Consider the following 26238-nt stretch of genomic DNA (forward strand, 5'->3'; position numbering starts at 1 on the left):
AGGCATTTTCAGTGTCTGTTCATTTAGATTAAGTACATGGGTAATAATCATATATTCCAAGAAGCTATTTTCCAAAAAGGATGTTACACAGATTTTATATTTAAAAGGAAGAAAGAAATCAAAGTAGATGGAATAACAGAATTTAAAGTAAGTTAAATACTATAATGAACAAAGAAATAGAACATAGTTTTTTGAAACAACTATGCAACTTACTTTGCAGAATACATTTGTGAGGTATAATCATTGGATGAGCGAGGGATGTAATCAGTACATGCCATAACTGAAAGAAAGAAAGCACCAAGTAAGAAGTTAGAGCATTCCAAAAAATAAATGAAAAAAAAATTGCATATTTCATTATATAGTCTTTCAAAAAACTAAGAACAGAATACAACCTGAATACTGCGTTCCTGCTCCGCCACAAGTTCCTCCTCTCTCTCTCTCTTTCTGGCAAAGCTAGCCCGGCATTCTGGCGCCTGAACGCGGGCCCACTGGCTCCACAAAAGCGGCAGGCGTAGGAAGGTGACCCAGATAAGTATACGGCCTTGGGTTTCTGCAGCCTTGTGTTTTACAAAGGCACTGTGATTCTTTTTTCCCCATTATTATTTTTCTGAGACCCCTCCGCCATGGGCGACCTTCCTCCTTATGAAGAGGTTTCCCAAACCCTCTACACTTTTTTCATGAGACAGGTTTTCTATCTCTGGGACATTTTGCTCTGGGCCACACCTTGGTTCCTCATGCCCATGATCTTAGAGCTTGGGAGATGCGTGGGGGTGGGGGGGGCGCCTCCCGTGTCTCCCGCAGAGAAGGGTGACTCTAACTTGCAGGGCCTTCTCCAGAACCTTGGCAGTCCCCAAGAATGGAGACAACTGGTTAGTTCTACCCTCCTGACTCGATTCTTTCTTCTATGGGAAGCCATTTTTGGGAATGGGTGTCTGCAGCAATCCCGCAGGAACAGTCAGAACCAGCCTAACTGGGATTTTGAGGCCCTTTTTGAAGTAGGACACCCTCCGGAACTCATAATGCAACATAGTGGGATCTGAATAATCTGGTTCATAGAGCCCAAAACCAAAACCTCCCTACCATTTCTCTCTTCCTCCCTCGCTCTCTCTGAATATCTTAAACTTGCTGTCTGCCCCCTCTGCTTTCAGCTATGTTTTGTGAGTGAGCTGAATGACTGAATTTTTGTACGACCCATTTTGCTCTGAGTACTCTGAAACTTAATTATATATATATATATATATATATATATATATATATATATATATATATATATATATAGAAGCTGGACGCAGCCATGATTTCTGGAGACATCCAGAAACAATCCTAATTTTTTTTTCTCTTTTGATTTTTTTTTTTTTTTTTACGTTTTGGTATAAATGTGAAACGTTTAATCTTGAAAACTGTATGAGTATGGGCGGGGGAGATAGCATAATGGTTATGCAAAGAAACTCTCATGCCTGAGGCTCTAAAGTCCCAGGTTCAATCCCCTGCGCCACCATAAGCCAGAGCTGAGCAGTGCTCTGGTTAAAAAGAAAAAAAAGTCACTAACATATGTTAACTCTCTAACTCTCTGAGTTTGTTTAAAGTCTAAGGTAAAAATTAGTTAAAAATCAATATATTTCAACTAAATCTGTTCTGAAGAACCTGCACACACCTAGGGTGTGTCTCCATCTTAAATGGGTGTGACAAAAGGTAGAGAAGATGCTGTTGATATGTAAAGCTCTCATATACCTTCTCAATTAAGGAGGTAGAACCAGCCTAGGTGAATGATAGATCACAAAATGGTTATGCTAACGATTCTTGTGCTTGAGGCTTCCAACAATGGTTCTTCTATGTACCTTTCCACATTTTATTGAACTTAAACTGTTTAAACAACCTTAAAATCATACTAGAAAGGACTTCCAAAATTATAAAGGTCCTTAAACCAATTATAATCATCAAGTTATCAATTATAGTAAACTTTTAAATTTGTTACAAGCTTTTTCTTCACAAGTAAGCGATTACAGCTTTGTCAAGCCTTCACATGAAGAAGCATCTGCTCATACAGAATCCCCAGAAATCCATTTGGACCCCTGTCCTCTGACATTGCCCAAAAGTACAGCCCCCTCCCCCCCAACCAATGATGTGACCTGATATGATCTGAAGAACCTGATTCACAGACTCCAAGGACAGAACTTTCTTTCTTTTTTTTTTTTTTAAATATTTATTTATTATTTATTCCCTTTTGTTGCCCTTGTTGTTGTAGTTATGATTGGTGTTCTTGTTGTTGGATAGGACAAAGAGAAATGGAGAGAGGATGGGGAAGACAGAGAGAGAGAGAGAGAAAGACAGACACCTGCAGACCTGCTTCACCGCTTGTGAAGTGACTCCCTTGCAGGTGGGGAGCTGGGGGCTTGAACCGGGATCCTCACACCAGCCAGTCCTTGCGCTTTGCGCCACGTGCGCTTAACCCGCTGCACTACCGCCCAACTCCCAGGACAGAACTTTCTTACTGTCTTTCTCTTGCCGATCGCTGTCTGCCCTTCCTGCTTCTGCTTCACATGTCACCTTTTGGCAGTTTCAGCTCACTCTCTACAGAGAAGCAAAGTTCCAGTGGCTGTCCTTCCCCCATCGAGACAGATGTGCAGCTTTTCATCCCCTGGCATTTCTTCCCCTGGTTGTTGGCATTGGATTGACGCTTCTATAGGACTTACTGGTACACCTCTTAGACACTTTACACAACTTTAAACAGCTTCCCTTTATGCTGCTGGGTTTCTCAAAGACTGACCCACAGCAGTCCATGGACTTTGCAGCCAACTTTCTTGGGACTATACAACACCAAACAGCCCCTTCTCGCTTGGCAGGTCATGCCCCCTTCGCCTGTTAGGCCCTACCCCCAGAGGCAGGAAACGCCCTTTGAGGTAAGAAATGCCTCTTTTCGCCCACCAGGCCTCCCCTTGACATCACACTGGCTCTTGAACTCCTACTTGTTCCTCCATGTCTTATTCCAGTTCTTTTAAAAAACGCCTGCATGATAAAGGTTTCTGTTCACCCCTACACTGCTATTCCCCTGACAGAAATGGAGTCTTTTACAGACATTGACCCTTTTATACATGCCATTAAGAAAGAGGGAGATGTCGGGAAATTGTGAGGATGTGGTAGAGCTTGGCAGGGCTTGAAGCTGAGGAGTGTCTCAATCCTGTTAGTCTTTCTCTCTACCGAGAGGCTGAGCAAGGAGGGACAAAGGTGTGCCTCGTCCTATCAGACTCCCTGCCTCACAAAACACCCTGCATTCCTGATGCTGTGGCCATCAGATAAAAAGAAAGGGGGAGATGTCGGGCAGCCCCCTGCTCTGATGCTGTGATCTATTTACATAATCATTGTTTTGCCTGAGACCTGCCCTACCTGCAGGGTATTGGTTAATCCCACTGGTTAGAACCATCGCAACAGTTGCTATGGAAGCTTTCTACCTTTGCGCTCTTTTCTCCACCACCTCTCCTAGCCATTTCCTTTTCCCACTTGCAACTTCTGGTTAAAGATATATATATGTGTGTGTGTGTGTTGTCTCTGATCAATAAAGGCATTGCATTGCGTAAAAAAAAAAAAAGAAATTAAGAAAGACTATGTAGTAGATAATCTCTCATTCTCTAATAATGGGTTTAAAAATCTTTAGAAACAGTAAAAGATGAATGTTTGAGATACGGGAAAGAGATGAAGGCTGGCATTGACTGCTCTTTACCATCACCCAGCACTAGTCGAAAAGTCACTTTATTTGAACAGATGCAACAACCTCCTAAAGTCTCAGCTGTGCTCATAGGCAAACTTTAAAAAGCAAGACTCTTATTTAGGAAACTAACTTATACTTCTATAGCTTATTCACTTTCTGGGTGCTTTACCTAGTCAAGTTAAAAGCCATCAAAATGACTTGCAGAAAGACAAATTCAGTTTAATACCCAATTTTATTATAAAACTTTGCAACCACCTTGTATAATCACCAGCAGAAAAGATGTAAGGTTGGTTCCACTCTACTATTCCTTTCAGCTTTGTAGTAATAAAGGCTTTAAGTTTGTATGAAAAATATGAGAAAGTGATATGATGATTTGATGAACCATGAAATAAATAGAGACTTTCTCAACAAATGTCCTCTTATACCCCTTGATTTCCTGCATTTAGAATATCTGTTGTTGTGGTCCGGGAGGTGGTGCAGTGGATAAAGCACTGGACTCTCAAGCATGGGGGCCTGAATTCAATCCCCAGGAGCACATGTACCAGAGTGATGTGTCTGGTTCTTTCTCTCGCTCCTCCTTTCTCATGAATAAATAAAATCTTAAAAAAAAAAAAAGAATATCTGTTGTAAAGTTCTGGCCCCCCTAGTATCACCTGGAATAAATCTAGAAGTATTCAACTCAAGTTTGAGAGATAGTCCTATTTATTAGGCACTATTTTAGTCCATGTTACAGTTACAACAAAGACCTGGTACCAGATTCTCAAACTATTCAAGAACTTGCTTCCCATTTATAAGGAAATCAATTAACTGTCTAGACGGGCTTCTTAAGTGTCTTATGTCTTTAAAATAATTTCTGGGTTGTGAGCTAGCTCATTCAGTAGAGTACACACTTTACCATGGACAAGGACCCAGGTTCAAGCCTCTGGCATATGAGAGAACCATGCATGCACCAAGGGATTCCACAAATAGTGGAACAGTACTGTGATTTCTCTCCTTCTCCCTGTCTCTATTTGGGGAAAAAAAAAAAAGAAAGAATTCATTGGGAGCAGTATTCATGCAGGCATAAAGGCCTGGGGCAAAAGAAAAAAAATACTAGAAAAAAAAATAAGGAAGAAAAAGGAAGAAGAAAGAAGGAAGAAGGAAGCAAGAAGTTAGGAGGAGGGGCCAAGCAGTGGTGCAACTAGTTCAGCACACACATTATAGTGCACAAGGACCCAGGTTCAAGGCCCTGGTCCCCACCTACAGGAGGAAAGCTTCACAAGTGGTGAAGCAGGGTGTTTCTTTGTCTCTCTTCCTCTCTATCTCCCCCACTCCCCTCTCAATTTCTTTCTCTATTCAGTAATAAATAAATAAAATTTTTAAAAAGAAGGGGGTCAGGCGGTGGTGCAGCAGGTTAAGCGTACATGGTGCGAAGCACAAGGAACAGTGTAAGGACCCCGGTTCAAGTCTCCTACTCCCCACCTGTAGGGGGGTCACTTCACAGGTAGTGAAGCAGGTCTGCAGGTGTCTGTTTCTCTTTCCCTCTCTGTTTTCCCTTCCTTTCTTGATTTCTCTCTGTCCTTGTACAACAACGACAGTAATAACAACAAGGGCAAGAAAAGGGAAAAATAGCCTCCAGGAGCAAGCAGTGGATTCGTAGTGCAGGCACCAAGCCCCAGAAATAACCGTGGAGGCCAAAAAAAAAAAAAAAAAAAAAAGCAAGAAGGTAGAAGGACCTGATGATGCAAAATGATGACATTATGGTAACTACAGTACCAAAGTGTTTGTAGGAAGTGAGTAGGAATATAATATAAAACACAATAAAAGGCTTTGTCCTTAACAGGAGCAAGAATACTATTTCCACTCTGGAACGGGAGAAACAAGAAAACAGGTACAAACATAGCAGGATTATTGGTATGAAGATTTTCCTGTCTGACATGGACAGAAATTTCAGTAAAAAAGATAGCCTAATGACTAACAGTCATATAAAAAATTGGTCAGTCACTAATTATTAGGAAATGCAAATAAAGACAATAATGAAATACTGTTTCACACCTATGAGAATGTCACACATTAGAAAGGAAAGAAATGGGTGGGAGTAGATAGCATAATGGTTATGCAAAGAGAGTTTGATGTTTGAGGGTCCAAAGTCCCAGGTTCAGTTTCCCATACTGCCATAAAACAGAGCTAAGCAGTGCTCTGGTAAGAAAGAAAAGAAGAGAAGAGAAGAGAAGAGAAGAGAAGAGAAGAGAAGAGAAGAGAAGAGAAGAGAAGAGAAGAGAAGAGAAGAGAAGAGAAGAGAAAAGAAAAGAATAGAAAGGGGAGGGGAGGGGTCCTCTGAGGTGTGAGGGGGGGGTGAGTACTATAAAAAAGAAGGGAGTGGGGCAGTAGCACAGTGGGTTAAGTGCACATGGCGCAAAACGCAGGACCAGCCCCTCTCTCCCTATTTCCCCTTCCTCTCAATTTCTAGCTATCTCAGGCAATAAAGATAATAAAAAAAATAATAAATCTAGGTCTATGATATATCGATGGAAAGACATGATGTGCACTAAGTAGTCATCTACATGAATGTGACTGAAGATTTCAGATGCACTTATTTACTTGGGGGGTAGGGGGGCAGCCTAGAGCACCACTCTGGCACATGTGATGCAGGAGACAGAGCTCAGGATCTCATGCTTACTATGTCCACGGCTCTAGCAACTGCACCATCTCCTGTGTGTGTACATGGAGGCTGAAGTCACTAATAATGATAACTTTGGGTGGAGAAAGAAACCAGAAGACTTAGTCTCTAAAAAGCAAAATTAGTAGGAATTCAATCAGAAATAAAGATAGGGGGAGATATAAACTTTAAAGTGACATAGTATATATATAAAGATTTACTTAACGAGAGAATCATGGATTAAACCTGGTGTCTCATAAATGTAATGTTTGTGCTCTACCTGCTGAGCCATAGGAATACAGTTTTGGAAAATATGGAAGAAAAATGATTCAGAAGAAGCAGGAAAACTCAATTTATTTCCTGATCCTGAAGTCAGTAAGGAACAGGCCTTATTTCCTGGGGAATAAATAGGACACTTAAAAAAATTAGAGGAGGGCCGGGTGGTGGTGCACCTGGTTGAGCGCGCATGTTACAATGTGCAAGGACATGGGTTTGAGCCCCTGGTCCCCCCGGCAGGGGGAAAGCTTTGCGAGTGGTGAAGCAGGGCTGCAGGTGTCTCTCTGTCTCCCTCCCTCTTTAACACCCCCTTCCTTCTCAATTTCTGTCTGTCTCTATCCAATAAATAAATAAAGGTATTTAAAAAAAAATAGAGGAAATTCTTTTCTTTTTCATTGATTAGATCAGTTTCCCATATACATCAGAGTCATCTAGCTAAGTTCCTAAGTACAGATTTCCACTCACATCAGATATAGTGAGTGATGATCTCTGAAGATGAGCCTGGAATTCTACACTATGCATAAGCCCTTCAGATGATTCCCGAGTATGTTAAATTCTCAGAACCACTAGAATAGTACCTTTGAGAAAAAAATATATATAATTCAGGGTTTAAAAAAATAGCATCTATATGGGGAGAGGGCCCTGGAGCTTCGAACCTGCAGTTTCACCAAACCTAGTGGGTTATTTATTTTCCTTTTCTTCAGACAGAAAAAGAGAGAAAACAGTACAGATAAAACATAACTGCTACACCATTTATAAAGTTTCCTTTGTTCTTACGGATATGAGAAGAGCTCAAACCCAGGTCTTTGTACATGGCAAAGTATGTGCTCCCATGGGTGAGGTATCTCTCAGTCCCAAGGTAAAACTTTTTCAGTAAAGTCTCTTCTAATAAACGGAAAACACAAGGTAATCATGCTCCCCTGACCCCCATGCCAAAGTTTTCCTGTGGTTTTGTGTCTGTGTGACTCCACCATTCCCACAGAACTTTTTCTTTTCTTCCCCAGATAGAGGGCAAGAAGAAAAGAGATACTACAGCATCTTTCCACTGCTCATGAAGCTTCCTTTTTGAGGCTGATCTCATGCTGTGACCAGGAGCTTGCATTTGGGTCTACTGGGTGAGCTATCTCTCAACTTCCAAGTACAATCATCTTAAGAAAATAAATAACCTTAAAAACGGAAAAGAAAAAGAGAAATAAAGAGAACCACAGCACATGACACTGGAGATTGAACTCAGGACCTCATGCTTGCCAGTCCAACATTTACTCTAATACACTGTCCCCCAAGGAACCTGTTTTACTTGTTCTTATGTGGTGCTAAAGACTGAACCAGTCTTCGTGCATACAAAGTGGGTGTTTTACTGAACTACTTCTCCAGCCCTATTCTTGTCAAGGCACGTGGAAAAATATGAAAGAGTACGGATATTTAATTTCAAGCAAGACTATTTTTCCCAGTGAAGGGAGTCTGGGGCAAGGTGCTGGGAGCTAGCAAATGGGTATACTACAAAAAGTCTGCATGCACACACATGCAGAGAAAGAGGTGGAAAACTACAGTTTTTTTTTTCTCTAATACAAGAATATAACAGTTCTAAAGGAGGGTGCAGGTAAGTGGGAAGTGTATCTAACTGAGCTGGATCTCCCTCTGGCTCAGTATCAGTTTTGGGCTCTTGGGGGATTGCTTTTCTTTTAATGATCAGATTGAAAGATAAAATCATTTGGTTATTAAGAAAGGTGAAAAATATCAAGTAGTCTCGGGAACCATCCTAAATTAGTTCTCCAATTAGTTTCTGAATCTGAGAAGGGCACTATTATCTTTAGAATATTCAAACTTCTTGAATGAGTGGGCTCCGTATGTTTTTGTTCCTCAGCTAACACATCAATAAAGCTTACAGGATAGCAGAAGGTGGATAGACATGTGGAAAAGAAAGCCTTCTGAGTACTCTCAGACAAACAAGATAGTGAGGTGAAGTATAAGGGAATAGCATCATCTTGTTATAGGAATACCTCTTCCATCATACACAGAATTTGGTACTTACTTTCCTCTGACATGGTAAGGTTTGAAGCAAGGCTTGAAGTTTCAGGTTTCTGATCACTGGCTTCAGGGTTGCTTACTTGACTGGGAGAACCAAAATGGATATATTAGCTCCTAATTAATTTCTGCATTGCTAAAAACAATGAAGTCAAGTTCATCTTTTCCTAGGCTATATAAGTTAGAGGCAAAGTAATTCTTTTTCCTGATATACTTATTCTTGGTTTTGAATAGTTACCTGAAGAAACAAAGTCAGGGTTAATGTCTTCAGCATTCCACTAATCTTTTTCATATCCCTAAACCCCATTTTCACAGCACTCAAAATTTATATCTAAGTCACAGGCTAATCAATATTTTTTAAAAAAGAATGTGGTGGGGAGTCGGGCTGTGGTGCAGCGGGCTAAGCGCAGGTGGCGCAAAGCGCAAGGACCGGCATAAGGATCCCGGTTCGAACCCCGGCTCCCCACCTGCAGGGGAGTCGCTTCACAGGCAGTGAAGCAGGTCTGCAGGTGTCTATCTTTCTCTCCTCCTCTCTGTCTTCCCCTCCTCTCTCCATTTCTCTCTGTTCTATCCAACAACGACAACAACAATAATAACTACAACAATAAAAAACAACAAGGGCAACAAAAGGGAATAAATAAAATAAATTTTTTAAAAAATTAAATAAAAAAAAAGAATGTGGTAAAAGAAAAACTCCACAACACTTAAATTGTTCTGTTCTCCAAGGTGCCACAGGAAAGTAGAAATATTTGATTTCAGGCAAAATCTCTTATAATTGTTAAGTTTTCCCAAACTATACATTCTTGCTTCAAAAGGAGTTATGAAGTACATAATGCTTCATTCCACTGAATTTCTCTTCTCTCCCAATTAAAGTGTTTTTACTTATTAGGATGAACACTAAAAATATTTTAATAACTAATCTGGGAAATGAAGAGAAATTATTAAAAAAATATGTAAACCAGGAGACTAAATCATTACTGCATCAAGATACTTCAATGTCAGAAAAAAATCTCAAGAAAAAAAAAAAGAAAACGTCTCACTGAAATTCTGGAATGATTACTGTTTCACTTCTCAAAATATGCCCTCTTCTTTTTAGCCTTATACTCTACCTTTCACTTATCCCTTCAACTACCAGTATGCCATAATGCATTGGAGTGCAAATTCTTGGGCCAGACTGCTTGATTATCTCTCCTCTTCTTTTTGACACCATGGTTATCACTTTGGCTCAGTGCCTGCATAGCTCCACCATTCCCTGCATCACCCTCTTTTTTTAAAGGGTGAGAGACAGAGAAAAGTAGAGGAGAGAGACTGGCAGAATGAGAGATGCTTGCAGATCACTGCTCCGCCATTTATGAAGCGTCCCCCTTGCAGGTGGGGGCCAGGAGACTGAAGCAGGTTCTTGCCCTGGAAACCTGGTAATATGTGCTTTACGGGGTGCACCAACCACCCAGCCCCAATTCGCATTCTATTCTGCTAGTGACTAGTTTTTATGACTTTGGGCAAGTCACTGAGCTTCTTTGTGCCCTAGTTCCTCCAAATGTCAAGAGGAATAATAGTAGAATTTAAACGTGTAAAGGACTCTGGGGTTGGGGGGAGTGTTCAAGTCCTGGAACAAGATGGCAGAGGAGGACCCAGAGGTGGTTAAATTGTTATGTGGAAAACTGAAAACTGTCACACATGTATCAACTACTGTATTTTACTACTGACTGTAAACAATTAATCCCCTCAATAAAGAAAAAAAAGAATCTAACTCTTCAGACTGTTAAAAGGACTAGTAAAAAGTATTTAAGATGGGGGGCTGGGTGAGCACACCTGTTACAGTGTGCAAGAACCTGAGATCAAGTTCCTGGCCCCTACCTGCAGGGGGAAAATTTCGTGAGCAGTGAAGCAGGTATCTTTCTCTCTCCCTTTATATCTCTCCTTCCCTTTCAATCTCTCTTTGGCTCTACTCATTAAATAAATAAATACTTAGAGTAGAGATTTGAGTTAAACGTACTATAACTAGTATTACTACACTACAACTTCCTAAGCCACACATCTATTACACACATATACTTCTTAGAAAGAAATATATATATATATATTTATTTATTTATTTTTCAATTATCTTTATTTATTGGATAGAGACAGCCAGAAATCCAGAGGGAAGGGGGTGATAAAGAGGGAGAGAGACAGAGAGACACCTGCAGACCTGCGTCACCACTTGTAAAGCTTTCCCCCTGCAGGTGGGGACCGGGGGCTCGAACCTGGGTCATTGCACATTGTAATACATGCACTTAACCAGGTGCGCCACCACCCGGCCCCTATATTTTTAAATATAACAAAACTTTAAAATATAACAATTTTTAAAAAAATATAACAAAATTTATTGTCTTATTACTGTAATTATTATTGTTGCCATCATTGTTGGCTAGGACAGAGAGAAATGGAGAGAGGAGGGGAAGACAGAGGAGGAGAGAAAGATAAAGACACCTGCAGACCTGCTTCACCGCCTGTGAAGCGACTCCCTTGCAGGTGGGGAGCCGGGGGCTCGAACCAGCAAGTGCTTGCGCTTTGTGCCACGTGTGCTTAACCCGCTGTGCTACTGCCCGACTCCCAACAGAAATCTCTTTTATTGTTCTTCACTCTAAGGAGTAGAGAAAGCTCTTTCAGAAACTACATATATATATATATATATATATATATATATCTGGAAGATAAGATTGACTAATAAAGGGTTAGTTTACTTTCATTTATTTATTTTTTAACCAGAGCTCAGCTCTGGCTTAGGAATGAATATGAGACCTCAGAATCTCAAGCATGAGAGTCTCTTTGAATAAACATTATGCTGTCTCTCCCAACTCAAAAATAGTTTTCATATAGGAAAAAAATTGAGAAATGTCATTTATATATTTTAAAAGATCATAGCCCTCGTTTTTTTTTTTTAAACCAGATCACTGATCAACTTTTGGCTTACGATGATGGTGGTGAGGATTAAACCCGGAACTTTGGAGCTTCAGGAATGAGAGTCTCTTTGCTAACCATTATGGTGCCTACCCCCGACCTGCACCCAAATTTTTAAAGCTCTCATACTACTGCTAACAGTCAAATATAACACTAAGAAGTTTTCCTTCCCTCCATCCTTCCTTCCTTCCTTCCTTCCTCTCCCTCCCTCCCTCCCTTTCTTTCTTTCTTTCTTTCTTTTTCTTTTCTTACCAGAACACAGCTCAGCTCTGGTTATAGTGAAGCAGGTATGAACTGGGAATTCAGGAGCCTCAGGCATGACGTCTCTTGCATAACCATTATGCTGGCTCCACAGCCATAAAAAAGTTTTTGTTTTTTTCTTCCCTGGTATATTCTGAATGTTCAAAATAAGTTCCTCAGATGCAACTAATTTGTAAAGCTAAATCCTCATGAAAAGTTTATTTTTATCTATTTTCTCAAATGCCTGTGTTTTGGGACTAGTACTTGATGTTTTAATAACCAAAATGTACTGTGGGAATTAAAGGGTAAGAGTAACAAATTGTTCTGTTGATTACAATTACCTGAATGGCTGGCAAAAATGTAGACTTCCGGGTTCTATCTCATGTCAGCTTAAGAAAGAATTCCTATCACAAGGGTGTAAAATTGGATAAGAGCTTCCTATTTCTAACTACAATGACTGGTTTGTTTTCTGTGTATCTGGATATGTCAGCAGTTCATTGTTTACCCACTAATGTAATACTACTTGTCGGCCCTAATTTCTTAGAAGACAGCTTTGTATGGTCTCATCTATAAAAGATGAATTTCTAAAATTTTTATATCCCAAAAATCTTATTATAGCATAATCTCTTACATGTTGACAGAGTATCAGTGGTGAAATATTTAAAAATTATCATCTCTAGAAAACGAAGTCTCAGGGCCGGGTGGTGGTGCACCCAGTTAAGTGCACATGTTACACTGCACAAGAACCCAGGCTCAAGTCCCCAACCCTGACATGCAGAGGTGAAGCAGTGCTGCAGGTCTCTCTCTCTCTCCCTCCCCCTCCCCCCTCCCTTCCTCCTCAATTTCTGTATCTATCTTAAATAGAAAGCTTAGTCTCAAATACAGTAACTACTAATTTTTTTCAGTAACTACTAATTTTGCTTAGTAGTTATTATGTACATGATGAAAAAGGGTACTCTAAAATAGAAATCCACCAAGAAAGAATAGAAACACCCAAACTCCATAAAGTATCACAAGTATATTTTCATTCTACATATTAATCAATACAATCAAGAGATGGGTGAATAAACAAAATGTGGTACAGACACACAATGGAATATTATTCAGTTTTTTTATTTTTAATTTTTTAATATTTATTTATTCCCTTTTGTTGTCCTTGTTTTATTGTTGTAGTTATTATTGATGTCACTGTTGTTGGCTAGGACAGAGAGAAATGGAGAGAGGAGGGGAAGACAGAGAGGGGGAGAGACCTGCTTCACCACCTGTGAAACGACTCCCCTGCAGGTGGGGAGCTGGGGCTCGAACTGGGATCCTTACGCCAGTCCTTGCGCTTTGCGCCACCTGCGCTTAACCCACTGCGGCTACCGCCCGACTCCCATTATTCAGTTTTTAAAAGGTAACTCTGGCACATGCTACAGAGTGATGAATCTTGATGCCATTATTCTAAGCAAAACAAGTCAGTCACCGAAGATACTGTCTGATCCCACTTATACTAGGTACTTAGAATATCCTGTTAAAATCAGAGATATCATATTAAGTGGTGGCTGGGACATAGGAGATGGAAGAAATGGAGAGAGATATTCTTATGAGTATAGTCTTGTTTTGAGAAGATGCCAAAAGTTCTGGAAGTAGTAGCGGTGATGACTGCACAACACTGTACATGTACTTACTGTCACTACATTACTAAATTATTTAATTCAAGTGGCTGAAATAGTAACTTATACATGATGTTTATTTTATTACAACACATTACTGAAGGAGAGAGAACAGCTAATTTCAGGAAGAGAGAAAGGTGGTAGGTTCTGTAGTACAATTGAAGAGGTCAGCTTCAGAAAAGGTAATTATGCTCAGAGGAAAAGGTAGCAGAAAATATTGTGGAGGGGGGCTGGGTGGTGGTGCACCTGGGTGAGTGCACATTATAATGTGAAAAGACGTGAGTTCGGGCTCCCAGTCCCCACCTATAGGGGGAATGCTTTGAGAGTGGTGAAGCAGTGCTGCAGGTGTCTCTGTCTCTCTATCTCCCCGCCCCTCTCAATTTCTGGCTGTCTCTATTCAATAAATAAAGATTAAAAACAAAACTAACAAAAAAGAAAAGCAGGCAAGTGGACAGATTTGACAACCAGCATAGTAGGCAGTTGTTACTCAGTTGCTTCTAAATCTGAATTAGGTAGTAAGATCTCCGAGTGAATGGGAGTAGACTAAACAGAGAAGAAAAGAGGAGAAAATAGGGAGAAAGCAAAAAGAGAACTCAATTTTCAGACAATGCGAAAGAAAACACACCAGGAGGGTTAGCTGGAGCACCAAACGTGTTTGTGTTTGCTATGCAACCACAACTGGAAACTGAGACCAGTCAGTATAGTTTTGTGTTTTTCTTTCAACATTCAGGTGATTGACAATAAGAATAGTGGATAATTTGGCTTAACCATGGTTGTGGTTTTGCAGGTAAGTATAGCAAAAGAAAAAAGTAGAAGAGTCTAGGGAAGCCTTGTAAGAGACTAGCTACAGTAAGATTCTATGACTTAAAAAGCATAATGTGGACACTGAAACCCTTTTCTGAGGGTTCACTGGTTAACACTGAAAAATGTGGTCATTGTTTATTAGCTGGAAATACACAGCAAGAAAGTCTGTGGCTAAAGTGGTAGTTCTGGGATAAGAGAGGGTGGCAACAAGAGGATTCTTTTATTCTAAACCAAAACACACAAGGATTGATGCTAAGAACTAAAAAGACAATAATCAACCCAGGTCAAGCCCATATACTAATTAACATGTGAAAAAATAAGTCAATCACTAATTTAAAAATTCAGCTTTACATACCTTAAGGTTTGCTCTCCTGATTCCTGCATCTTAGCTTTTTTCACCTGCAACAATAAATACATGAAAATATCAATGTTCACTACTTGTGAAGCTTTCCCCCTGCAGGTGGAGACCAGGGGCTTGAACCTGGGTTCTTGTATATTGTAACATATGTGCCCTATCGAGTGCACCAACGCCTGGCCCCTGGAGTCTTGCCCCTGCAGGATTTCATGGCTCCTGGCAGACTCATTTCCAGAGGTGAAAAAAAGTGAAAGACAGGGAGTGAGACAGTGAGAGACAGAGGAGGATAGGCATCACTGCTATATGCTTCACCCTCATGAAGCTTTCCCTTTGCATGGTACTAATATGTGGTGTCTGGGGGTTAGAACCTGGGCCTTCATTGATGTCGTCATTGTTGGATAGGACAGAGAGAAATGGAGAGAGGAGGGGAAGACAGAGAAGGAGAAAGACAGACACCTGCAGACCTGCTTCACCACCTGTGAAGCGACTCCCCTGCAGGTGAGGAGCTGGGGGCTTAAACTGGGATCCTTACGCCGGTCCCTGCGCTTTGTGCCACGTGCGCTTAACCCGCTGCGCTACCGCCCGACTCCCTCTCCTGACTACTCTTACAAGATGTTTAGTTATTTTAATGAAAGAGAGCTACAGAGAGAAAGAAAACAGAAAGCTCAGAGCACTGCTCAACTCTGGCTTATGGGGGATTAAACCTGGGTCCTCTGAGCCCCAGGTTACTTTTCCTTTTTGAAATGAAAACAGTATATTTTAAAATATTTGTATTTACTTATTTATTGGATAGAGACAGAGAGAAATCGAGAGAGAAAAGTGAGAGAGACAGAGAGACACCTGCATCCCGGCTTCACCACTCATGAAGCTTTCCCTCTGCAGGTGGGGACCAGGGGCTTAAACCCAGGTCCTTGTGTACTGTAATGTGTGTACCTAACTAGGTGTGCCACCACTGAAAATAGTATTTTTAAGACTTAAGGTAGGTGATCCAGGAGGTGACACAGTGGATAAAGGATTGGACTCTCAAGCCTGAGGTCCTGAGTTTAATCCCCAGCAGCACATGTACCAGAGTGATGTCTGGTTCTTTCTCTCTCCCCTCCCATTCCTAACATTAATAAATTAAATTTTTTTAAATTTTATTTTGCCTCCAGGGTTATCGCTGGGGTGAGGTGCCTGCACTACAAATCCACTGTTCCTGGAGGCCACTTTTCCCTTTTGTTGTTGTTGTTGTTGCCCATGTAGTTGTTCTTGTTGTCATAGCTGTCATTGTTGTTGGATATGACAGAAAGAAATAGAGAGAAGAGAGAAAGGGAGAGAAAGATAGACACCTGCAGACCTGCTTCACTGTTTGCAAATCGACTCCCCTGCAGGTGGGGAGCTGGGGGATCAAACTGGGATCCTTATGCCGGCCCTTGTGTTTCGCGACATGTACGCTTAATCCGCTGCGCTACTGTCCAGCCCTCTAAATTAATAAAAGCTTTTAGTCTGGCAGTTTACATATTATCAACTCATTTACTCAACAAGAATGTCTTTAGTTGAAATTGTATGTCAAAAAAGAAGAATGTATATTTTTTGCCCTTGTTGCATTGTTGTTATTATTATTGTTGCCACTGCTGTTGTTGGATAGGACAGAGAGAAACTGAGAGAGGAGAGGTAGACAGAGAGGGGGAGAGAAAGACAGACACCTGCAGACCTGCTTTACTGGCCATGAAGTGACCCCTCTGAAAGTGGGGAGCCAGGGGCTCGAACCAGGATCCTTACACCTTATGCCATGTGCACTTAACCCACTGCGCTACCACCCGGCCCCCTAAAGGATAAGTTTTAATCAGGATACCATTAATTAAAGCATAGTCTTCACACAACTGTATTGGTATTTTCTATATTCCATCTTTTCTAATATCTTCTGATTGAAAGCATTTCCACTGAAACAGTTCAAGAATCTGTAAGTGGAAGATCAACGGTTAACATTACTAATGTATTTCCTTCTTTTCACAGTGCTTCCAACTCCCTCCCTCTCTCTCTCTCTCCCCTTCGCCCTCCCTCCCCTAATTAACTTTAGGAGTAGCCAAACAGCTCAATGTGCTGCTCTGCCGCATTCATGAAGCAAGTTTGAGCTCAGCCCTAGTGCACTGAAGGGTGCTCTGGTACGATGGCTTCTTTTCCTTCTCGCTCTGTTACTATCAGAGAGGGAACCTGGGCTAAGTGGCGGCACACCTGGTAGAGCACAAATGCTACACTGCACAAGGACCCAGGGTCAAACCACTGGCCCCCAAATACAGGGGGAAAGCTTCACAAGTGGTGAAGCAGAGCTGTATGTGTCTCTCTGTCTCTCTTCCTCTCTCCCTGTCTCTGTCTCCTTATCTGAAAAAGTCACTCTTAAGCGGTAAGGTCCTGGTATGAAATCAACATAAAAATGAGCATCATAAATGGAGAAAGAGTGGTATTTCGGATTCAGAAAGGAAGGAAAGAGAAGAAGAAAGAAAAAAGGAAAGAAAGAAGATAGGAAAAAAGGGAAAAGAGAAGAGAAGGAAAACAGCACGAACAGAAGAAAAGAAAAAGTGGCGGGATGCAGACACTTATCACGGAGAGAGAAGTTCAGCTCGCGGGCAGCAGTACTGCGTGAGGACCCAGGTTCAAGGCCTTCTTTAAAAAAAAAAAAATTATTCCCTTTACTTATGTAAAAAAATTGAGACGGTAGGGAGAGAGAAAGAAAAGACACCTGCAGCACTGTGTCACCACTCGCAAAGCTTTCCCCCTGCAGGTGGGGACCAGAGGCTTGAACCTGGCTCCTCGTGTACTGTAATGTGTGCGCTCAACCAGGTGTGCCACCACCCAGCCCCCAGTATTCATTTCTCAACATGAGGAAAAGATAAAAAAAACTTCAGGCTTTTATATAAAAATAACATTGTATTATTACAGGGCATCATTTAAAAATGAATATTGGTGGGCTTTATTACTTTAATGAAATCTGGTACTCATTCTTCTGTGACTTAAAATATACACTAGAGCATGAAAATTAAACTGTATTACGTTCTTCAAATTTTTCTAAGTGAATTTTCATTAAGAAAGGTAAATATGAGGGCTGGCAAGACAGCTCGCCTAGGAGGCTGCCTGTTTTGTTATGCATGCAACCAGGGTTCAACCTAGTCCCCACTGCATTGGGAAAAAGCCTTAGTGTTTTCCCTCTCCCCCTCTGTCATCTGAAAAAGTAAGCTCAAAGCAGTAGCATCTCAGCAGCAGCAACAACAACAACAACAACAATAAAATAAATTAAAAGAGAAAAAGGCAAATGTAAATAATACATTTTATCTTAATATGAAATGCAAGAGGGTCAATCAAGATAGCAAACTGAATCAGTATTTATCTAATTTCAGGAAAAGAAAATCAAGACAAAGAGGAAAAGAGCCTTTAACATAAAAGCATCTTAAGGGAGATCATCATCGCCTTCAGTTTCTAAACGCTACAGACCAAAAAGCACTTAGGCAAAACAAGAGGAAGCTATGGCAAGGCAATAAGCACATATCTCTTGGGGACATTTAAAATGATTTTTATTTAATATTTAAACATTTACAGAAATTAAAAATTCAACCTAGTCTCTAAATCTTACATGCTTTTAAGAATTAGCTAGTAGTGGTCAAATTATACTTTCTTCAACTACTACTTTAAAAACATCAAGTCAGTCAGGGGATTTAAATAAAGATAAAACTACTGACAGAAATGTGGTTACTATTTGATAGATGCCTTTTTTATTTTCTGAAAACTGTAAGAATAATCATTGTTATTTTTTAAAAGGACATTTAGAAACAGAATACTTATTTTGCAATGCTGAATTTTCAAAGTAGACTCCTAAGCATGCATCAATAAATTAGCAAATTATAAATTTATAAAAAACATTGTTTTCTGAGAAGGTAAGTATTACAGCCCTTACTTTTATTTTTAATTTGCAAGTTAACTGCACAACATTTTAAATATCTTAAGGTTAGCTTTTCTACCAGCAGTTTTAAATTGTCAAAGGAAATACTTACTGGTTGCTCTGGTAAGTCTTGTTCTTCTTCCATGAGGATCAATATTTCTTTGTTATACTATGTGGCTGGATTGTAAATCGTCTTCAGCAGTCTTCACAATCTGTCTGAAAAGAGTGGGGTTCAAAGCTTTATATACTCTTAAATCATTATCATTGAGGCCATCACAGAATAATTTTAAAATATTTTGTTACTCCATGCTTTCTACGTGAGTTCTAATCACAAGATCTCAAACTTGCACGTGGCTTTTCAGAATTGACATGCAGCACCAAGTCAAAATAGGTATACACAATGGCTTTGGAATACCTTGCAGAAGTCAACACGTGGGGCCGCTTCTGTGTACTTAAAACACGGTGTTATAGTGCCCAATGTACTAAGCATTTTACAGTGACAGACATGTACTCATAACTGAAATAATTTGTTTTTTTGGCCTCCAGGGTTATTGCTGGGGCTCGGTGCCTGCACCATGAATCCACTGCTCCTGGAGGCTATTTTTTCCCTTTTGTTGCCCTCGTTTTTTTTTAATTGTTGTTGTGGTTATTATTGTTGTTGTTATTATTGATGTCGTTGCTGGATAAGACAGAGAGAAATGGAGAGAGGAAAGACAGAGAGGTGGATATTAAGAGAGACACCTGCAGGCTTGCTTCACCCCCTGTGAAGCGACTCCCCTGAAGGTGGGGAGCCAGGGGCTCGAACCGGGACCCTTGCGCCAGTCCTTGTGCTTTGCGCCATGTGTGCTCGACCTGCTGCACCACCGCCCACCCCCTGAAACAATTTTTTAAGGATTAGGGTTACATTAAAATTGACAAAAAGTAGTCTAGTAAGTCAGTAATTTATGATAACATCTAACCTGCTTTAATGTGGAACATTTACATAACCATTAACACAGACACACAGAATCACTTTAAATAGGACAAACTTGAAAAATCAACTAAATACTTTCACAATCAACTATATCTGGATATATATAATCAATTTAAAGGAAAATACAAGTCTTCTGGCTCTATTTAAGTAATAAAATAAACTGAAATTTATAACTAAGGGAAAATAATCATTTAAAGCTAAGACCCATTCTGAAATAAGCTCCACTAAACAAACTACCTAGTCAATTAAACAAAATTTGCCTTTTCAGATTCTGCTGATCCTGTTGATTTCAAACTAAAAAAGAAAAATAGGTCTCTTAAATCTCACATTCTCCTGTGCCCTGTTGAGACAGACATAATTAAACTAAATACATTATATAAAGAAAACAGCCTCCATTGCTACTTTACAACCATGAAGTTAGCACTTGGCTGAAGCAGGTTTGATTGCTTACACCTTTAGTCAAGGTTATGCCTATTTTCACTTTTTCTACTAACCACTATAACCCACCTAACACACATAGCTAAAGCAAGTACATATTCATGTTGTAGTAGCAGCAAAAACATAAAGAAAAATATTTTAGTTGTGCCAATACACCTCCTCTACTTCTACTGTGTAAGATTACAACTTGATTTTAGAGCCATACTCCAAAAAAGGAAAAACAAAAAAACAACACGTGTTAGGAACACAACTATAAGCAAAACTAGCCAACTCTAATACTGCTTTACTCCCTGTCCTGATCTAAAATGTCAAAAGAAAAAAAAAGTTTAAAGGTCAAAAGCACTCAGTGTTGAAGACACTCACGTGTAGCTCAAACACAGTCTCAAAACCGAAGCTCTCATACTACATGACGTAGATGACTAGTGTCGCAGAATTAGAGTACATAACTAAAGCTCACAGGAGTTATCTTCCCTGCACTTGTTTTGCTCTACTAAGAAGAGCAAAATCAATGTGACGTGAAACTGATTCACAGTTGTGAAAGATGAAACATTTTTTTATATTTAAATGGTTTGTATCTTAGTTTTAATGAAATGCCTATGGAATTTAAAGTACTGCCTGTCTATGAGTTCATCTCATCAGAAGGAACAAAACAAAGTCAAATCTTTAGGGAAACAAAATGACTCTAATATCTCATTTTTGAGCTTTTGTACTATTAGCTCTTACCTAAAGAAAAAGTGGTAATACTTCACATTACACTTAACTGAAAGTCATAATTATAATAATTACAGGCTCTAATTAGATTCTTGGCAAGGGACACTCCTTTTCCATGGGGAAGGGTCATAAAGTCTATATCCAAACAAGAAAATAGCTAAAATTATAAAACAAATAGCTGAAACAGTAACAAAAAGATGCTTTAAAAAAAGGAGTATTTTAAAAAATACAAGAATTGACTTATTTTAAAAATATGGATGGGGGGCCGGACAGTAGCACAGCGGGTTAAGCACACATGGCACAAAGCACACAGACTGGCTTAAGGATCCTGGTTCGAGCCCCCTGCTCTCCACCTGCAGGGTGGGGGGTGGCGGGGGAGTGTTGCTTCATAGGCGGTGAAGCAGGTCTACAGGTGTCTTTCTCTCCCCTCTCTGTTATTTCTCTCTGTCCTATCCAACAACAACAGCAGCCGCAATAACAACAACAATGAAAAACAACAAGGGCAACAAAGGGAAAAAATAGCCTTCAGGAGCCGTGAATTCCTAGCGCAGGCACTGAGCCCCAGCAATAACCCTAAAGACCAAAAAAAAAAAAAAAAAAAAAAAGTCAACAAAAAGCAGTGGATTGATTCATAGTGCCGGCACTGAGCCCCAGTAAGTGGAGGCAAAAAAAAAAAGGATAGGTGTTGGGGGCGGTGACTTAGTGGTAATTCACATGCTTTGCATGAAGGACCAGGGTTCAATCTCCAGCATAGCTAAAATAACTGAATGACATTCTGAGCTCAGATCTCAATACAAATGAATTTAAATTATGTACAAAATTAAAGAACAGCTTGAAGCTCAGGAGGCACTGCAGCGGATAAAAAGCTAGATTTAAAAGCATGAGGTCCTTAGCTTAATCCCTGGCATCACCCTTGCACATGCCAGAGTGATGCTCTAGTTCTACCTCACTTTCCTCTCCATCATTAATGAATAATATAAATTTCTTTTAAGGAGAACAGTTTTTTTCTCAATCAAAAGCAATGAGCTTTAAAAGATAAATATTAATTCTTAAAAGAGGGAAGCTGGGGAGTCAGGCGATAGCGCAGGTGGCGTAAAACGCAAGGAACAGCTGAAGGTTCCCAGTTTGAGCCCCCGGCTCCCCACCTGCAGGGGAGTCGCTTCACAGGCAGTGAGGCAGGTCTGCAGGTGTCTATCTTTCTCTCCCTCTCTCTGTCTTCCCCTCCTCTCTCCGTTTCTCTCTGTCCTATCTAACAACGACATCAATAACAACAACAATAATAACTACAACAATAAAAAAAACCAAGGGCAACAAAAGGGAAAATAAATAAAGTCACAATAAGCTAAACGTTAAAAGCTTAACTTAAAAAAAAAAAAACATAGGGGCTGGGTGGTGATGCAGTTGGTTGAGTGCATGTTACAACACGCAAGGACCTGGGTTGAAGGCCCCAGTCCCCACCTGACCTGCAAGGGGTAAGCTTCACAAATGGTGAAACAGTGCTGCAGGTGTCTCGCTCTCTCCCTCTCCCCTTTCCTCTCAAATTCCGGCTATCTCTATCCAATAAATAAATAAAGATAATAAAAAAGAGAAATACCATTATAGTGTCTTTATAACAGAGCATGATGAATTCCTTATTTTTCTTTTGCAGAGCCAGGATCTTGCACGTGCATGATTTTATTGCTCCCGCGTCACTTCTTCACTCAGATTGAGAGACAAGAGAAAGAGACAAAGGAGAAATTCCACAGCACCGGAGCTTCCCTCAGTGCTACTGCAGCACTCTCCATGTAGTGTTGGGGCTCAAATCTGGGTCCCAGGGGCCAGCAGTAGCGCAGTGGGTTAAACACATATGGTGCGATGCTCAAGGACTAGAATAAGGATCCCAGTTCGAGCCCCCGGCTCCCCTGAAGGGGGGGAGGTCGCTTCACGGCCAGTGAAGCAGGTCTCCAGGTATCTATCTTTCTCTCCCCATCTCTGTCTTCTCTCTCAATTTCTCTATCCTATCCAACAACAACAACAACAGCAATGGCAACAATAAGAACAACACCAGTGCAACAAGGGCAACAAAATGGGAAAAATGGCCTCCAGGAGCAGTGGATTCCTAGTGTAGGCACCAAGCCCCAGCAATAACCCTGGAGGCAAAATTAAAAAAAATCTGGGTCCCAGACATGGCAAGACAAGTACTCTATCTGGTGAGTTATTTCTCTGGTCCTAAAATGTATTCATTCATAATAACTACGAATTATGTAATTACACCCAACACATCTAGTATGCTGATTTTCATCAATACAGTATTCTTCCTTCCTATCACAATTTGAAACCTACAACATCAGAACATACAAAATATAATAAATGCAAGTTATCATGTTCCTACCATTTATCAATGTCTTAAAACAAAGCAACTTTTTTTAATGTTAAAGCCTTACACCATATGCTTACAATCAAAAATCATACTGTGGTTTCTTTCTTTTTTAAAAAATATTTTATTTATTTATTCATGAGAAAGATAGGAGGAGAGAAAGAAAGAACCAGACATCACTTTGGTGTATGTGCTGCCAGGGATTGAACTCAGGACCTCATGCCTGAGAGTCTAAGGTGGTGAGTCTGTCCACTGCCCCACCTCCCAGACCACCTGTGGTTTCCCTTCATATCATATAAATCCTTTGCTTTTTTTTTTTCCTCCCCACAAGTCAAATCGACTAGCAACCAAATTAAAGTGTTGCAATAGTACAGAAGTGCTCTAGTATTGAAAATTTTAAAAGTACAGAACTGCTATACAAATCTTAGTATTCTCACTTTCATGTACTAGTTGTAGAATTTAATCTTATATGGTGCTTTAAATATTTTTTACAATAATATAACATCACATTTCTCTAAACTCAGTGAGATACATCTTTTAAAAATAACCAATGACAAAATGATGACATATAAGGGAAAACTGGGTTCTTACTGTAAGCTAAATGAATTTAATGATGACATAAACAAACAGCATATGAAATGACAAAACATGCTCTGAGTTAATCTTTTGTTTTGAGTACCTTTAATAGGCAGGCCATTTAGGTAGTAATGTCTTCTCACAAATTTTAACAGTAATTCTTACTACTGGATCCTAAATAAATTCTCTCTCTCTGTGTATCCATATGCCTTCACAGAAATCCAGAAACATGTATAAGTGATAACAGGAAGAGTCTCTCCTTAGACATCAACATTCTTTAAATGCTCATGATGAAAAACAGGAACTTTGGTTTGATTCACAATTTTAAATAATATCATGACTGTCATAAGTTCATAAATGGAATCCTTTTATAATGCTAGTCATTAAAATTTAAATCTTTAGAAATTAAAAAAAGAAATAATTAGTAAAACAACTTAAACTTCTAATTAGATTTCTAGCTCATAATCTCAATTTTCTTATATGTTCAACACACTAGTAGTTATATGCCCTGTAATGATACAGGGTCACAAGCAAGAACTTAGGGTCATTAGGGGAGATAGGGCATCAGGCTTGTATTCCTGAGAATAGAGATCTCAGGTTCAATTCCCAGCACCTCTATAACAGAGCTGAGCCAAGCTCTTGTCTCTCTCTCTCCCATAATAAATGAATGAATAAATAAATAAATAAATATCATTTACATATTATTTTTTTAAAAAGAACTCAGGTTCAATGTGCTATAAGAACTTTTTTTTCCTTCGGTTTATCCATTTTCTTTTCTTTTTAAAAAAATTTTTTTATTTATAAAAAGGAAACATTGGCAAAACCATAGGATAAGAGGGGTACAACTTCGCACAATTTTAAGAACTCTTAAACAGAGGCCAGGGAGAAAACATAATGGTTATGCAAAAGGTTTTATGCCCAAGGCTCTGAGATTCCAGCACCACTCTACGCCTGAGCTGAGCAGTCAGTGCTCTGGTCTCTCTGTGTAGCTCTCTTTAACGAAAAATAAACAAATAAATAAAATATAAAAATAACCTCTTAGCATAGAAATATAAATTTCCTTGTTTACACATTTAAATACAGAATAGAGGTCTGATAGTTTTCAGTGAAAACAAAGCATTCATCTCTTTTAACTATTACTTCAAAGAGTGTCAAAAGCAAAAAAGTCTGACTATAGATCCAAGAGAGAGAATCTGCACGTGACTCAGGTACAGAGATATCTAGGAGCTAAGTGAGTAACTGTGTTATATAGTTCTAGGCAGAAAACAGGTAGTCCAGATATTTGGCTAATGACTACAATGAATTTCAGAAGTCTATTTACCACCCCAAAGTAAAAGTTACAGAAGTTTCCTTAAGATAATTAAGAGCACCTTTCTCAAAGCTAACTAAATCTCAGCAATAATAAATAAGAAAAACTATAGTAGCCTGAAGAAGTTTCCAACAAGTAGCATGTTGTCACTAAGATTTCTATTAATATGCAGCAGCCAGGGAGGTAGCTCCCAAGGTAAAGTGCAGAACTCCAATGTACCTAAGGTTTTGGAGTCTGATCCTGAGCACTGCATACAGCAGAGCGGCACTCTGCGTGCTCTCTTGCTCTCCTGCGCTCTCCCCCCTCCAATAAATCTTCCTTAACAATTGTATTAGTATGTAGATTACTTTAAGTCTTAAGATGCTAATAAACCAGTAATTAGTACATGTTTACCATGGTATTCTAAATACAGCTTAAGAAATTTTAAAAAGCAAAATACTCTCTTCTAATGGATTTAAGACTATATGCATTCAGTACTGTTATTCAACAATAATTTATTCTGTTATATTTTTAAAGATTTTATTAATTTATTAATGAGAAAGATAGGAGGAGAGAAAGAACTAGATAGCACTCTAGTACATGCACTGCTGGGGATAGAACTCAGGACCTCATGCTTGAGAGTCCAGTGTTTTATCCACTGTGCCACTTTCCAGAACACACAATTCTAAAAAGACTCTATCAACAAATTCAGAAACCAGTACCCTAACTTGAAGCACCAAACATAAAGGTTAAAATACCTGTTCAAAATAATTCTAATTTATAAATTAGGAGAATTGTAAATTTAAAGAAAAATCAGAAGATGGTTTAAAAAATCTAAAAATGGTTTAAAAAATTTTTCTGTGACCTCTTGTGAAACTGTTTATTATAATGTTGGCAGGAATAATACATAACAGTAACTTGGTTTTCTCAAGAAGACACAGGTTGAGACTAATCACTAAAAAGGATAGTGGTGACACTGTCAATGTACAAATGCTACTGAATAATAATATACATAAAAATGGCTAAAAGGGGCCGGGTGGTGGCGCACCTGGTTGAGCACACGTTACAAAAATGGCTAAACAGTGAAGTTTTTTATGTACATATGACCACAAGAGAAAAACAGGTTCATTAATGCTACAAATACCAGAACAGTGGTCAGATCTATAAAATGCTTATTTAAAAAAGATCCTAAAAAACCCGAAATGAGACCTCTCTCTCTCTCTTTCTTTTTAAAAGATTTTATTTATTGATTGATGAGAAAGATAGGAGAAAAGAAAGAACCAGACATCACTCTGGTACATGTGCTGCCGGGGATGAAACTCAAGACCTCATGCTTGAGAG

The 26238-nt window shown here is 39.5% G+C and overlaps 1 protein-coding gene across 5 annotated transcripts in view; it reads right to left on the reverse strand.

The window, feature by feature from the left end:
- EYA3 (EYA transcriptional coactivator and phosphatase 3) overlaps window positions 1–26238 on the reverse strand; it is a 94447-nt gene that overhangs the window by 44621 nt on the left and 23588 nt on the right. For 2 of the 5 annotated variants that reach the window (XM_007522420.3, XM_016187844.2), the window contains exons 2-5: window positions 18668–18767; window positions 14643–14686; window positions 8653–8732; window positions 214–280 (exon numbers count right to left, since the gene is read on the reverse strand). In XM_007522420.3, the coding sequence (XP_007522482.1) occupies window positions 214–280; window positions 8653–8732; window positions 14643–14686; window positions 18668–18700 (224 nt within the window). In that variant the 5' untranslated portion in view covers window positions 18701–18767. Of the gene's footprint in view, window positions 1–213; window positions 281–8652; window positions 8733–14642; window positions 14687–18667; window positions 18772–26238 lie in introns of those variants that run through there. The other 3 variants (XM_060205660.1, XM_016187843.2, XM_060205661.1) reach the window with 2 other exon arrangements.

Source organism: Erinaceus europaeus, chromosome 13, assembly GCF_950295315.1.
Source record: "Erinaceus europaeus chromosome 13, mEriEur2.1, whole genome shotgun sequence".
NCBI classification, from domain to species: domain Eukaryota; kingdom Metazoa; phylum Chordata; class Mammalia; order Eulipotyphla; family Erinaceidae; genus Erinaceus; species Erinaceus europaeus.